Source organism: Tursiops truncatus, chromosome 14 (assembly GCF_011762595.2).
Source record: "Tursiops truncatus isolate mTurTru1 chromosome 14, mTurTru1.mat.Y, whole genome shotgun sequence".
Classification (NCBI taxonomy): Eukaryota; Metazoa; Chordata; class Mammalia; order Artiodactyla; family Delphinidae; genus Tursiops; species Tursiops truncatus.
In genome coordinates, this window is record NC_047047.1 from 36127304 (window position 1) to 36141962 (window position 14659).

At 34.4% G+C, this 14659-nt stretch overlaps 1 protein-coding gene across 15 annotated transcripts in view; it reads left to right on the forward strand.

The window, feature by feature from the left end:
* Positions 1–14659, forward strand: part of WDPCP (WD repeat containing planar cell polarity effector) — a 384215-nt gene that overhangs the window by 212720 nt on the left and 156836 nt on the right. For 10 of the 15 annotated variants that reach the window (XM_073791318.1, XM_073791321.1, XM_073791322.1 and 7 more), the window contains exon 14: positions 10582–10668. The exons of 4 other annotated variants lie outside the window; for them this stretch is intronic. In XM_073791318.1, the coding sequence (XP_073647419.1) occupies positions 10582–10668 (87 nt within the window). Of the gene's footprint in view, positions 1–10581; positions 10669–14659 lie in introns of those variants that run through there. One more of the 15 variants, XM_073791332.1, reaches the window with a different exon arrangement.

Here is a 14659-nt window from a genome sequence, read left to right on the forward strand (position 1 = left end):
CTCACCAAGATATCTCTTCCTTAAAGAATAAAAATATGACCACATTGAATGCAAAGGGGTCACCAAAAAAGCATAATGGTTAACCTGAGAATATTCTTTTTGCATTAGCATCTATCAGAGATAGAAGGATAAAAGACATATATGATATCAATAGGCCTTGAATATTAAAAAGTCAGTATGTGGGTACTGGACCTGAGGAAATGGGCCAGAAAGGACCTCTTTGTCTGCTTTACACTGTAGCCTAAGTGAACATCTTCTAAAATTAGGGTCAGCAACCTATGGCCTGCCAGCCAAATCTAGCCCCAAAATGGCTTTTTACAGTTTTAAATCGCTGAAAAAAATCAAAAGAAAAATAGTATCAAAACACTTTAAAATATATGATATTAAAAATACATGATAGTGAAATTCAAATTTCAGTGTCCATAAGTGATATGTTACTGGAACACAGCCAAACTGATTTATGTAATGTGTATGACTGCTTTATTCTATGATGGTAGAGTTGAGTGGTTGCAAGAGACTATATAGCTTGTAAAGCCTAAAATATTTCTATCTGGTGTTTTACAAAAAAAGTTTGCAGACCCCTTGTCAAAAAAATCATAATTTATAATTTCACTCCTCTATTTAAAACCCTTTAGCAGCTTCTCGTCACCTTTGGGATAAATTCTAACTCCTTAATATGGCAGCTAAGGTCCCTCCATTCTCATCTCTCTGCTTTCCAGCTACATCAGCTTTCTTTCAGTTCTGGGAAATGTACTCTACTCCTTATTATATCCAGACCATGTTAAGGAGTTTGGGTTTATCCTTACCCCAAATCAGCAAGGTGTAATGGGAAGGTGTAATGGTAGATACATGGAATTTGGGTCATAAGTTGTCTTCAAGATCAGTAACTTTTGAGTTTTTTAAAATGTATATAAATGACGATGATAATATAGTACCTACCCATAGGTTGAGTTTTTTAATTGAATAAAAGCATCTTTGAATTCTGTAGTGCTTTATAATTTTTAAGTTTCACACAGATGATTTCATGTAATCCTATAATAACCCTTTGTTTCCCTTCACTCCTATATCGCCCCTCCCTATTTCCCTCTCCCCACTGGTAACCACTAGTTTGTTCTCTATAAGTCTGCTTCTTTTTTATTATATTCACTAGTTTGTTGTATTTTTTAGATTCCACATATAAATGATATCATACAGAATTTGTCTTTCTCTGACTTATTTCACTTAGCATAATGTCCTCCAAGTCCATCCATATTGCTGCAAATGGCAAAGTTTCATTCTTATTTATGGCTGAGTAGTATTCCAAGGTATATATATAAGACACCTTCTTTATCCATTCAACTGTTGATGGAAACTTAGGTTGCTTCCATACCTTGGCAATTATAAATAATGCTGCTATGAACATTAAGGTGCATGTATCTTCTTTGACTTAGTGGTTTTGGGGTTTTTTTTCGGATATATATCCAGGAGTGGAATTGCTGGTAGTTCTATTTTAAGTTTTTTGAGGAAACCCCATACTGTTTTTCACAGTGGCTGTACCAATTTATGTTCTCAACAACAGTGTATGATGGTTCCCTTTTCTCCACATCCTCACCAACATATGTTGTGGTCTTTTTGATGATAGCCATTCTGACGGGTGTGAGGTGGTATCTCATTGTGGTTTTGATTTGCATTTCCCTGATGATTAGTGATGTTGAGCATCTTTTCATGTGCCTGTTGGCCAACTGCATGTCCTCATTTGAAAAAACTGGCTATTCAGTTCTGCCCATTTTGTAATTAGGTTGTTTGTTTTTTTTGATGTTGAGTTGTATGAGCTTTTTATATATTATGAATATTAACCCCTTATTGGTCACATCATTTGCAAATATTTTCTCCCATTTAGTAGGTTGTCTTTTCACTTTTGTGGATGGTTTCGTTTGCTGTGCAAAAGCTTTTAAGTTTAATTAGGTCTCACTTGTTTATTTTTGCTTTTGTTTCCTTTCCTTTTAGGAGATGGATCCAAAAATATATTGCCATGATTTAAGTATTCTGCCTGTTTTCCTCTAGGAGTTTCATAGTATCTGGTCTCACATTTATGTCTTTAATCCATTTTGAGATTGTTTTTGAATCTTAATGGAGATACTGTATTGGAAGTACTTTGTAAACTAGGAAGTACTAAACAGATATTATGTGTCATTACTATTAAGAGAGAGCAACAGTTGTTTTTACATGCCAGTTGCAAGAAATAATGAAGACCTGAAACGGCCTGAATTACATGAATATAAAAGAGAAGATATTTTGTAAGCAAAATCAATATGATTCAGTAAGCCCTTAGATGAAAATGAACTATTTAGATTATGAGTAAATAATAATATAATAAAAACAATACCATAAAATATAAAGAACAAAGTAAAAAAAAAAAAATCACTTGAAATTTTCTTATCCAGAAATGAACATCCTTTAAAATACCTCTATAAGTATACACACTTACTAAATTTTTTATTTATAACTAGTTTTTTTTTCATTCATCAATGTTATAGTGACAGTTTTCCATAAAAATAAATATAGACCTATATCACTACTTTAATGGTTACATTGTATTCCATTTTATGGGTGGTACTGACATAAAAGCAGGCATATAGACCAGTGGAACAGAATAGAGAGCCTAGAAGTAAACCCATGAATATACTGTCGACTGCTCTTTGACAGGGGCACCAAGAACACACAATGGGGAGAGGATAGTCTCTTCAGTAAATGGTGGTGGGAAAACTGGATATCTACATGCAAAAGAATGGAACTGGGCCCACTCACAAAAATTACCTTATACCACTCACAAAAATTAACTCAAAATGGGTTAAAGACTTACATGTAATACCTGAAAACACAGAACTCCTAGAAGAAAACATTGAGAAAAAGCCACTTGACATTGGTCTTGGCAGTAATTTCTTGGATAAGACACCAAAAGCAAAGGCAAAAAAAGCTAAAATAAATAAGTAGGACTACATCAAACCAAAAAGCTTCTGCCCAGCAAAGGAAACAAACAAGAAAAAGAAAAGGCAGTCTATGGAATGGGAGAAAATATTTGCAAATCATATATCTGATCTGGAGTAAATATCCAAAATACGTAATGAACTCATACAACTCAATACCAAAATTCAAATAATGCAATTTAAAAATGTGCAAAGGACCTGAAGAGATATTTTTCCAAAGAAGACATACAAATGGCCAACAGATACAGCAGTCGTCAGGGAAACGCAAATCAAAACCACAGTGAGCTATCACCTCACACCTGTTAGGATGGCTTTTTTCAAAAAAGACATAAGATCAAAAAATGTTGGCAAGGATGTGGAGAAAAGGGAACCCTTGTACTGTTGGTGGGACTGTAAATTGATACAGCCATTATGGAAAACAATATGGAAGTTCCTCAAAAAATTAAAAATAGAACTACCATATGATCCAGTATTCCCACTTCTGGGTACATATCCAGAGGTAACAAAATCAATATCTTAAAGAGATATATGTACTTCCATGTCCACTGCAGCATTACTCACAAGAGCCAAAATCTGGAAGCAAGTTATATGTCCACTGACATGAGTGGATGAAGAAAATATAATACATAGAAATATATATATATATATATATATACACACACACACATACATATATATACACATACACACACACACACACACACAGACTATGGAATATTGTTCAGCCAAAATATGAAGGAAATCTTGCCATTTTCTATAACATGGATGAACCTGGAGGGCATTATGCTAAGTGAAATAAGCCAGATAGAGAAAGACAAATACTGTGTGGTATCAGTTATATCTGGAATCTTAAAAAGAAAAATCTGATTTCATAGAAATAAAGAGCAGAAGGGTAATTGCTAGAGGCTAGTTAGTGCTCTTTGTATACTGTTTTTAAAATCTTTTATTATCCCAAGGTCTTGAAAATATTCTCCTTTTTTAATCTTCTAAAAGTTTTATTATTTTAATGTTAACAATCAAACCTATGATCCACCTAGGTATGGCTCAAAGTTAATTTCTGTCACATATATATACACATACACACACACACACACACACACACACACACACACACATATATCCAGTTGACCTATGACTGTTTATTAACAAGACTGTCCTTTGCTTAGTGCTTTACATGGCCACCTTTGTCATAAATCAGGTTCCCATATATACGTTTAGGTCTGTATCCCTGTACCAAGACCAGTCTTAATTATTGTCCTTTTTAAGTATTTATATCCAGTAGCATAAGTCTTCCAACTTTGTTTAAATGTGTTGTTCTTATTCTAACTTCTTGTGATAGATGCTTAAATCATGGATTTTTTTAGGCTTTATTTTCCAATGTATGCATTCAAGGGGATAATTTCCATTCAAGCATAGCTTTGTGTTCTGACACTTTATGTCATATTTTTCATTATCATTCAGCTCAAAATATTTCTAACATTTCTGTTGTGAATTCTTCTTTGCCCATGGTTTCTTTAAATTTCAACTAATTTCAAACAACACACACACACACACACACACACACCCCTTAACCTACTGTATTATGTCAACCCTTTGAAATTTGTTGAAACTTTCTTTATGGCTCATTATATGGTCAATAGTGAAGTTTCCATGTTCATTGAGAAGAATATGTACTCTACAGTTTACAGTTGTTGGGTACAGTATTCTATATAAAATCAAGTTTGTTAGTCATGTTGTTCAATTCTTCTATATCTTCACTCAGACTGATGTATTAAAAATTTCCACTGTGATTGTGGTTCTGTTTGCCTTTTTTGTTATTTTATTTGTTTTAAGGCTGTGTAGTTAGGTGCATGCCAGTTTAGAACTGTTATATTTTCTTGGTATATTGCACCTTTATCATTATAAAACATTCTTCTATTTTCTAGAAATGTTTGCCTTAAAACCTACTTCATATCTCAAAGTATACCTAAACCAGCTTTATTTTGGTTTGTGTTTACTTATATCCTTCATATATCATAATCCATGTTTCCTTATATTTAAGTTGTATCTCTTGTAAGCAATATAGAGTTGGATATTTATAATCAACTCTCACAAGCTGTGTCTTTTAATTGGAATATTTAATTGAAGTATAACATAAATAATAGTACAACTGTTTCTTTTCTGTATGTCCGACTTATTCTATGTCCTTTAACCATCCTTGGCCTTCTTAGTATTAACTATATTCCATTCTTCTCTTTCATTAGTGTAGTTTTTTCCTCTTGACTAATGTCTTTTTGGTAGGCCTTTTTGTTGTTGCTGTTGTTTGGGGGTCATTTACTCTTATCTCTTTCCTTTTTTAAATTGAATTTTGGACATAAGATATTTAAAATTTAGTGATAATTTGAGGCTGTATATGATGTTATTTTCCTCCAGAAAGAACTTATTTTTGTTTCTGGCAAATAATTAGGGTAAAGGTTAAACAACATTTTAATCTATTCTGGAGTTGAATTTATTTGAAGCTGAATTTCAGTCTGAGAGGTGGTTTATTTCCACTTTATATTTATCAAGAATGTAGCCCTTCAGGAGTCCCAGCTGAAAGCTCTGCCTCAGCAATCTCTGAAGTATAACTTTGTACTTTTAGCCCAGTACCTGAAACTCTACCTAAAGCTCTGTGCAGTTTCTCAACTTTTCAAACACTACTTTCTGTGCATTTTCTCAGGCTCTTGGCCACCAATTACAAATTGGCAAATGCTTTGAAAGCAAAAGCAGCACCAAATATCAGGCTTATACCTCTCTGGGCTTTGCTTCTGTCTAGGAACTTGGGTCTTTCAGATACTCACTGTCTTGGTAGGTCTCCAGTGTCTTCAAACAGAATTTCAGAAATTACTTTATCCAGCTGTTCTAGTCATTCTCAGTAAGAGTATTCTCTTTTATATCCTTATCTGGATAACTGGAATCAGAAGTTCTGCAGTATATTTTTGGAAGGTGAGTGAAGTGTTAAACTTGGCACTAGCTACTTTCCAATTCTGTATAACTCCCTGCAGTGTGCTATTATGTTTGAACTATTAATCACTAAGAGCCTTAAATGTGACAAATTCTACTTTTAAGCATAACATGTCATCAGTTTTATGCCCCAAATGGATCAAATGAAATTTTATAAAATACTGCATACTAGGGCTTATCACTCAATTAAAGTAAAAGAACTAAAGAGAAGAACCTAATTTTTTCCTATTTTAACTCATTTTCAAGAAAGTAAAAAAAAAAATTACAGCTCTTCAAGTTCAAGAATTGTTTTAATCTTGTAGGATTAATAATGCAAGTCTCTCCTTTGATAACAGTAGGAGATATTTGTGATTATGCCTGCTTAAATTTATAGTCTGTCTTGCTTGAGGGCATGCAAGTGCTTTATGATTATCAGGAACAAAATCATTACAGCTCAAAAAATTAAAGAAGTTAACTTTTCTTAATCATCTGCAAAATGCCAGGCATTATGCCAGAGGCTTTGCATGTTATCTTATTTAATTTTCATAATAATCCTAACCAACAGAATTATTATACCTATTTTATAGTTGACAAAACTGATAAGGAAAACTGAAAATCGTGATTCAAACTCAGATGTGTTTGACTCTAAACTCCATGTCATTTCCAATTATACCAAACTGCTTATATAAACAAAAGATTTGGAAGTTCTACAAAAGTTAGCAATTTGTGACTTGGTAACTACCCATAACTAAGTCTAAGAAAGCTATTGTTTCCCTTTTATTTTTTATGAAAATGCACAAAGATTTCAGTAAGACTGCTTATTGTAGAATGACAATCTACATGATAATCTGATCTTGCTTGAACGATTTACAGAACCCCAGCTTATTGGGGAGATGATTCATCCAAATTAAGTGCTCTTAAAGTTTGTCTGTAGTAAAAGGGAAGCGTCTGTTGTGTGCAGTGAATATGAAAAGGATCACAGAAAAGTAGCACCAATTGCCTATTTCCCTATTTTCTCATTCATGTCTCCAGGAAAGAACACTTTCACATGTTTAGGCATGATTTTCTTTCAGGTAGATGTGGTTTATGCTAGTCATCATATTGACAGATCTTCCAGAACCATGAATCTACTCTTTGAGAACCCATCTGCATCTTGGGAGACACAAAGAAGAGTTGTATCTTAGAGTGTCATGTGAACTGGACAGGTGTAACACTTTTTGTGTCCATCCCCAATCTCTTGTCCTTTAGAAAAGCATCAGCTTCTCATTGGTCCCTATAGTTCAAGGCTGTTTCTTACTAAAACCCAAACAAAGAGAAATCATGATGTAATTAATATTGGCTCAACTGTTTTAAAATATTACTGGTGAGGTAAGGGAAGGGGGAATCTTCCACTTCCAGCCAATGGAGACATTGGTTTTCAGACCTGCCCTCCTACTGTGAAACTGGACAAAATATATGAGACAACTGTATTTAGGCAGTGGACAATAAGGACAGCAGGACCATGATTCCTCAAAAAATGGAGAATACACAGATGAGCCCTGTATACAACTTCCAGAGCAGAGACCAGTGATATCACTCAGCTGAAGAGCCAGAGATGAAGAGTTCAGAATTCAGGGATGATGAGGGGTCTAGAATTTGTGGGGCAAGATACCAGAAAGGGAGAATCTGTGTGAAGAGTGGGGACCCAGAAGTCTTCATGGTGGTTCCCTTTGGGTCCTTGATGGGAGAGTAGGCTGCAAGTAGACAAGGCCTATCAAAGAGCCTCTGCTGTGACAATGAGAGTGAATGGAGAGGCTGCAGAGTGCTGAGACATGCTTTAATTCTGGTTCAGCCAATGTGAAGCAACCTCATTGAGCATTTATATGAAACCTCAGAAATGCCATGCTTTAAGAATAAGGACCACATACTATTTACAAAACTGAAATAGATCTGCCTTTAAATATCATAAAACCAATCTGACAGGATCAAAAGAATCTACCGCATATTTAGTGCCTTGCTGGTACAAAACTCAATATCCTTTAAAGAAGGACAGTATAATCCAAACTCCCTGAAATGTGATATCCACAATGTCAAGCATAAACAATGTCGCACATTACTAGGTGTGTGAAGAAGCAGGGAAATGTGATGTATTATGAAGAGAAAGAGAAGCTAATAGTAACAGACCCTGAGATGACCCAGATGTTGAAATGAGCAGACAAGCACTTTGGAGCAGCTATTATAAATATGTTCAAGGATTTTAAAAGAAAAGAAGAACATAATGACTGAATATATAGGGATTCTTAGCAGAGACATAGAAACTATTAAAAACCATGGGGGGAAGAATTCTAGAGATGAAAAATATGAAATCTGAAATCAAAAATTCTACTTAGAAAAATAATAGACACTGTATAATAAAGGATTAGTGACTTAGGATTAGTGAGGATAGTTCAATAGAGATCATCTAATTTGAATAAAAGAAAGAAAAATATTGCAAAAAATGAACAAGAACTAACATGTGAGACAAAGTCAAGTGCTCTAAAATACATGTAATTGGTGGAAAACATCAGTCTACAGATCCAAGATGCTCAGTGAACTCCAGATAGAAGAAAGCTTTACCCAGGCACACAACATCTTCGCACAGCATATCCAGACTATTGAAACCAATGATGAAGAGAAAAGTCTTTAAAATACCCAGAAAAAAAAATTACGTAAAATGATCAGCAACTAATAGGAATTATCGCTGACTTCTCATCAGAAGCAATGATACCAAAAGATAATGGAACAACACCTTTAATGTACTGAAAAAATCAAAACTCTCAACACAAAATTTTATATCTAGTGAAAATTACCATAAAATGAGAATGAAATAAAGACACTTTTGAATAAATGAAAGCTGAGACAACTCAGCACAAACAGACCTGCACCATAAGAAAAATTAAAGGATATTCTTCAGGCAGAACAAATATGATGCCAAATGTGAATATACATAAAAGAATAAAGAGCTCTGGAAATGGTAAACATGGATTAATCATAAAAGTATTTTTTCCTCGTGCCAAAATTTCTTTAAAAGATAACTGTTTAGAGGAAAAATACCAACAATACATTATGGTGTTTATAACCTATGTAGATATGAAATGAATGACACTAACATCACGGGGGTTTGGGATAAATGAAATTATACTGCTGTAACGTTCGTACCTTTTACCTGAAGTGGTATAATATTAATTCTAAGTAGACTGTGATAGATTAAGATTGCGTATTGTAGTGCTGAAAGGATTTTCTTAAAAATTTAAATAGATATGCAACTTTAAAAAGTCAATAGAGGAAATTTAAAAATACTCAACCCAAAAGAGGGAAGTACAGGAGAACAAACAGAAAACAAATAAGCAAGATGGTATACTTAAACCCAAACATTTATAATTACATTAAATTCAAATTAACTGCACACTACAATTAAAAAGCAGAGATTGAATTTTTTTTCTAGTCCAAGATTGTGTAACTGGATAAAAAGCAAGACCTAATTATATTCTGTGTATAAGAGAAACACTTCAGTTATTATGACACAATAAATTGAAATTAAAAAGATGTACCATGCAAACAGTAAGGTATCAGACAAATTAGACTTCAGGACAAAGGAAGTATTACTAGAGACAAAGAAGGACACTTGTGATAATGAAAGTTCAGCAGAAAGACATAATTCTAAATGTTTATGTACAAAATAACTGAGTTTCAAATATGTGAAGCAAAAGCTGACAACAAAAAAGAGGAATAGACAAATGTAGTAATTCACAGAACAAGTGGTAAAAAAAAAAAAAAAAAATCCATAAAGATTAGTGAACCTTTTAACCAACTTAATTAACCCTGACAGTTTTTGAATCCACATCCAACAACTTTAGAATGCACATTCTTTTCAAATGTATGTGGAATATTCACTAAACATAGACTATCTGCTGGTCCATAAAATAAGGCACAATACACTTTAGTAGACTGAAATATGACACCAAAGGAATTAAATTACAAGTCAATAACATTCATATATCTACAGTTCCCAACTATTTGCATATTAAACGGCGCTTCTCTGAAAGTCTCATGGATCAAAGAAATCACAAGAGAAACTTGGAAATATTTTTAATTGAATTTAAATTAACATATCAAAATGTTATGAACATTTGTTCATAACAAAATGTTATGAACATATCAAAATGTATGGGATGATTATACAGGCGTACCTCATTATATTGCGCCTCCACTTTATTGTGCTTTACAGATACTGCATGTTTTACAAATTAAAAGTTTGTTGCAACCCTACCTCAGGCAAGTCTATCACACACACCATTTTTCCAACAGCATTTGCTCATTTCATGGCTTTGTGTCACATTTTGGTAATTCTTGCAATGTTTCAAACTTTTTCATTATTATTATATTTGTTATGGTGATATGTGAACAGTAATTTTTGATGTTACTACCACAACTCACTGAAGATTCAGATGATGGTTAGCATTTTCTTTTTTAGCAGTAAAGCATTTTAAAATTAAGGTATGTACAATGTTTTTTAAGACCTAATGCTACTGCACACTCAATAGACTACAGTATGGTGTAAACATAAATTTTATATGCAGTAGGAAACCAAAACATTCTTGTGACTTGCTTTATTGTAATATTCACTTTATTGCAGTGGTCTGGAGCTGAACCCACAATATCTCCAGAGTATACCTGTAATCCATTATATAAAATGAGGCACCCTGACTCCATACTGATACAAGTAAGTACACAAATAAAGAAAGCCATTTAATAAATATAAAAGGAATGATAAAATGAAAAAAAAATCACAATTTGGCAAACATCATAGTAATAGTTGAATAAGGCAACAGTCATTAATGAATGCTGTAACTGTGAGAGAAAGTTTCATGAGATACAGGATATTATTTACATAGTCTCAAAATATTTCCCCACAAAATATGTATTATTTACAAAAGGAAAAAGTTACTTTACAGTGGAGAAGGCTGGTAGACACCATGTTAATCAAATGATCAAAATGGAGCAAATAAAAATAATTTGCTACCTTATATATTGTTATAAGAACACAACAGCCCTTCTGTGGCTTTCCTGCAAAAAAAAGTGCAAAATCTGGATCTAATCATGAGGAAATACCAATTGAACCCAAATTAAGGGACATTCTAATAACTAGCCTATACTCTTCAAAAATTCCAAGTTCACATCAGTGAAAAGACTGAACTATTTTATACTAAATAAGGAGACTAAAGATACATACCAACTAAATCTATCAAGAAACGGATCTGTGTGCTGTGAACTGTTACTGGAACAATTGGTGAAATTTCAGTGATTAAGTGGGAGTAATGTTATCTATGTTAATTTCATGATTTGATTGTGGTTATGTAGGAGAATATCCAAATTTATAGGAAATAAACACTAATGTATTCAAGAGTGTGTTGGCAACTTAGTCTCCAATAATTCAGAAAAAAAAGATCTTTGTACTGTACTTGAAACTTTTCTAAACTGAGAATATTTTAAATTTTCACTATTGTCACAGCTCTAGACATTGTTTCTCTAAGTAGAAGCTGTGTGGTTTTGAAGTCTATTTTTGTTGGTCACAGAAATACTTTTAATTCTGTGTCTTTGGGACCTTATTCTGCTTTTCAAAATTCAAGTGACCTCTCCAACTTAATTATTACTGTGGCATAAAAGACAGTCATTTACTACCCAGGATTGATTCTCTGGCCCCAAATGGATGGCATGAGGATGACTGTGCCTTCTGAACTTTCTCATGTTGACATCCCTAATTACCTTGGCCATTGGCACAGGACCAGTTGGAATGTCAAGTGTGTGCTGTTTGATAATGCTATAAAAAGACCTATAGCTGCTGCTCTCCAGCCATCTGTGCCTTCCCTTGGCATGATACTATTGCGTAGTTTGTCTTCCGTTGGCATTATTTCTATAGCGTGGCTTACATCTGCCGCTCCTAGGCACTTAATTGGTGATCAAGTTGACATAAAATAGCTTCTTTGGCACTGTTTTTATTTAGAAGAGTTTTATACCTGTAAACTTCTGAAGCAAGAATTGACATTTACTATATACATTATAATTATATACAATATTATGAATATAGAATTTTCTGACCTCTATTGACTCAAACCTATCTTGGATTTCCAAGTTCAAATTTTCCCAGTCAGAAGTCTCTACTCTGAAGAATTAATCTATAAATGAAATGTACCTCTTCTGTTTTAAGACACTGGATTGAGTGTATACATCAACTTCTCCCTCCTGTGCCACATCTCTATAAATGATGGAACATATGTGTGTGTGGTTAAAATTTATAACTGGAATTCAAATCAAGAATACATAAGAGACCGGAAGCTGTGAGGAATCCACTGAAAACTGTAAAACACACAAAATAAGATTGAAAAAAGAAAGCAGAAACCTAAATGTCCAGATAAGATGGCTCCCAAAGTTGAAAGAAGCACCAAAAGTTCTCCATGCCCTGGGAAAGGGGATACTAGGAATCAGAAAAATGTTCCTGGGATAGCAAGGGTGAATAATCAGGTTGTAGCAAGGTGGGTGAGTGGAGAAGTCAAAGTAAGTAAATACTGATAAACCCCAGGTATTGTTAGAAAAATAAGGTGATGTGAGTATGTTAAGAATTAAAGAATATTCACCAGAAAAATATGAAGGGTGATTTTATGAACTGAATTGTGTCCCCCTGTCTTTCCAAATTGATATGTGGACGCTGTAACCCCTAATGTGACTGTATTTGGAAGTGAGGCCTTTAAAGATACAGTTAAGGTTAAGTGAGGTCGTGGAGGTGGAGCCCTAATCCAATATGACTGGTGTATTTGTAAGAAGAGGAAGAGACAACAGGGATGCATGTGCACAGAGGCAAATCCAGCAAGAAGGTGGTCACCTGCAAGCCAATGAGAGAGGCCTCAGGAGAAACCAAACCTGTCAGCAGCTTCGTCTTGAACTTCCAGCCTCCTGAACTGTGAGAAAATAGTATTTCTCTTGTTTAATGTGCCCAGACTTTGGTATTTTCTTATGGCAGCCCTAACAGACCAATACAAATGGCGTAACTTTAGAATCAGTAAATAAAAACACAAAAAAGAAGACTTGATAAATTATTACAGAACAAATAGGAAATAATCAAAAGGAAATAAATAAGGGTGTGGCAAATAGAAAGTAAAAAATAAGCTGGCAAGAATGTCTAAGCATCAGTAATTATAATGTCAATGAATTAAATTCACCTACTGAAAATCAGAGACCACAAAATTGGATTTTTAAATATCCAGGCATGTGCTGCATATATAAAACACTCCAAACCCAAAATAACATGGTTCAAATGGAAAAATATATATAATAAATGCTTCCAAAACCAACTGTCAGAAGAAAATATCTGAAGACAAAAGTATTAAAAGGGAAAAAGAAGGTGAGGCACTTTTAAAGCATGTGCTCAAATTCTTTGATACTCTTTTTTTTTTTTTAATTTATTTATTTATTTTTGGCTGTGTTGGGTCTTCGTTTCTGTGCGAGGGCTTTCTCTAGTTGTGGCAAGCGGGGGCCACTCACTATTGCGGTCTCTCGTTGCGGAGCACAGGCTCCAGACGCGCAGGCTCAGTAGTTGTGGCTCACGGGCCCAGCCGCTCTGCAGCATGTGGGATCCTCCCAGACCATGACTCAAACCGGTGTCCCCTGCATTGGCAGGCAGATTCTCAACCACTGTGCCACCAGGGAAGCCCCAGATACTCCTCTTTTCGAAAGGTGGTGCCTTATCCTCTCATCCCCTTGAATGTGATCTGGACGTAGTAACTAACTTCAGCTATGAAGTGTGACTTCTGAAACTAGGTAATAAAATGTGTTGTGGCTTCCTTTTTGCCCCTTTCTCTCTGATCACTTGCTCTGGGGGAAGCTAGCTGCCATGTCATGAGGACATTCAAGCAGCCCTATGGAGAGGCCTATGCAGTGAGATACAGATGCGTCTGATAAATGGCCGGTAAGGAACTGCATTTGCCAGCCATGTGAATGAGCCATCTAGAAGCAGGGCCTTCATACACAAACTTTCAGATGACTGCTCCTCTGGCCAACATCTTGACTGCAACCTCATGAGAGACCCTGAGTCCAAATTGCCCAGTTAAGTCTTCTTGGATTCCTGACCCTCAGAAATTATGGTATAATTGATGTTTATTGTTTTAAGCTACTAACTTTGGGGGTAATTTGTTGTGCAGCAATTGATAACTAATAGAGAGAGATCCTTTATAATAACATAGTTGATAATCATAGAAATAATCCATCAAATAGAGATAGCACTATTCATTTAACTACAGAGCTCCAAAATATATTCTAAAAAAAAAAAACCTTCAAGGAAAAGTTGAAAAATCCACAAAGTGCAAGATGTTAGCACACCCTTCTCTGAAAACCATACACTGAGAAGGAAAAAGACAGTAAGGATATTAAGGATTTTAAGAACATAATTAGAAAACTTGACCTAATGAAGATATGTTTAATAAACATATTATTAAACATATTAAAGAATGCATATTATTAATAAAGTCATTTTAAATAATCATATCTAAGCCACCAAGGAAATATCAACATATTCCACATATTTCTACCACAGAAATCATATTCAGTGACTTCTGTGCAGTAAAAGTAAAAACTAACTATAAAAAGATCACCCCAGGACTTCCCTGGTGGTGCAGTGGTTAAGAATCCACCTGCCAGGGCTTCCCTGGTGGTGCAGTGGT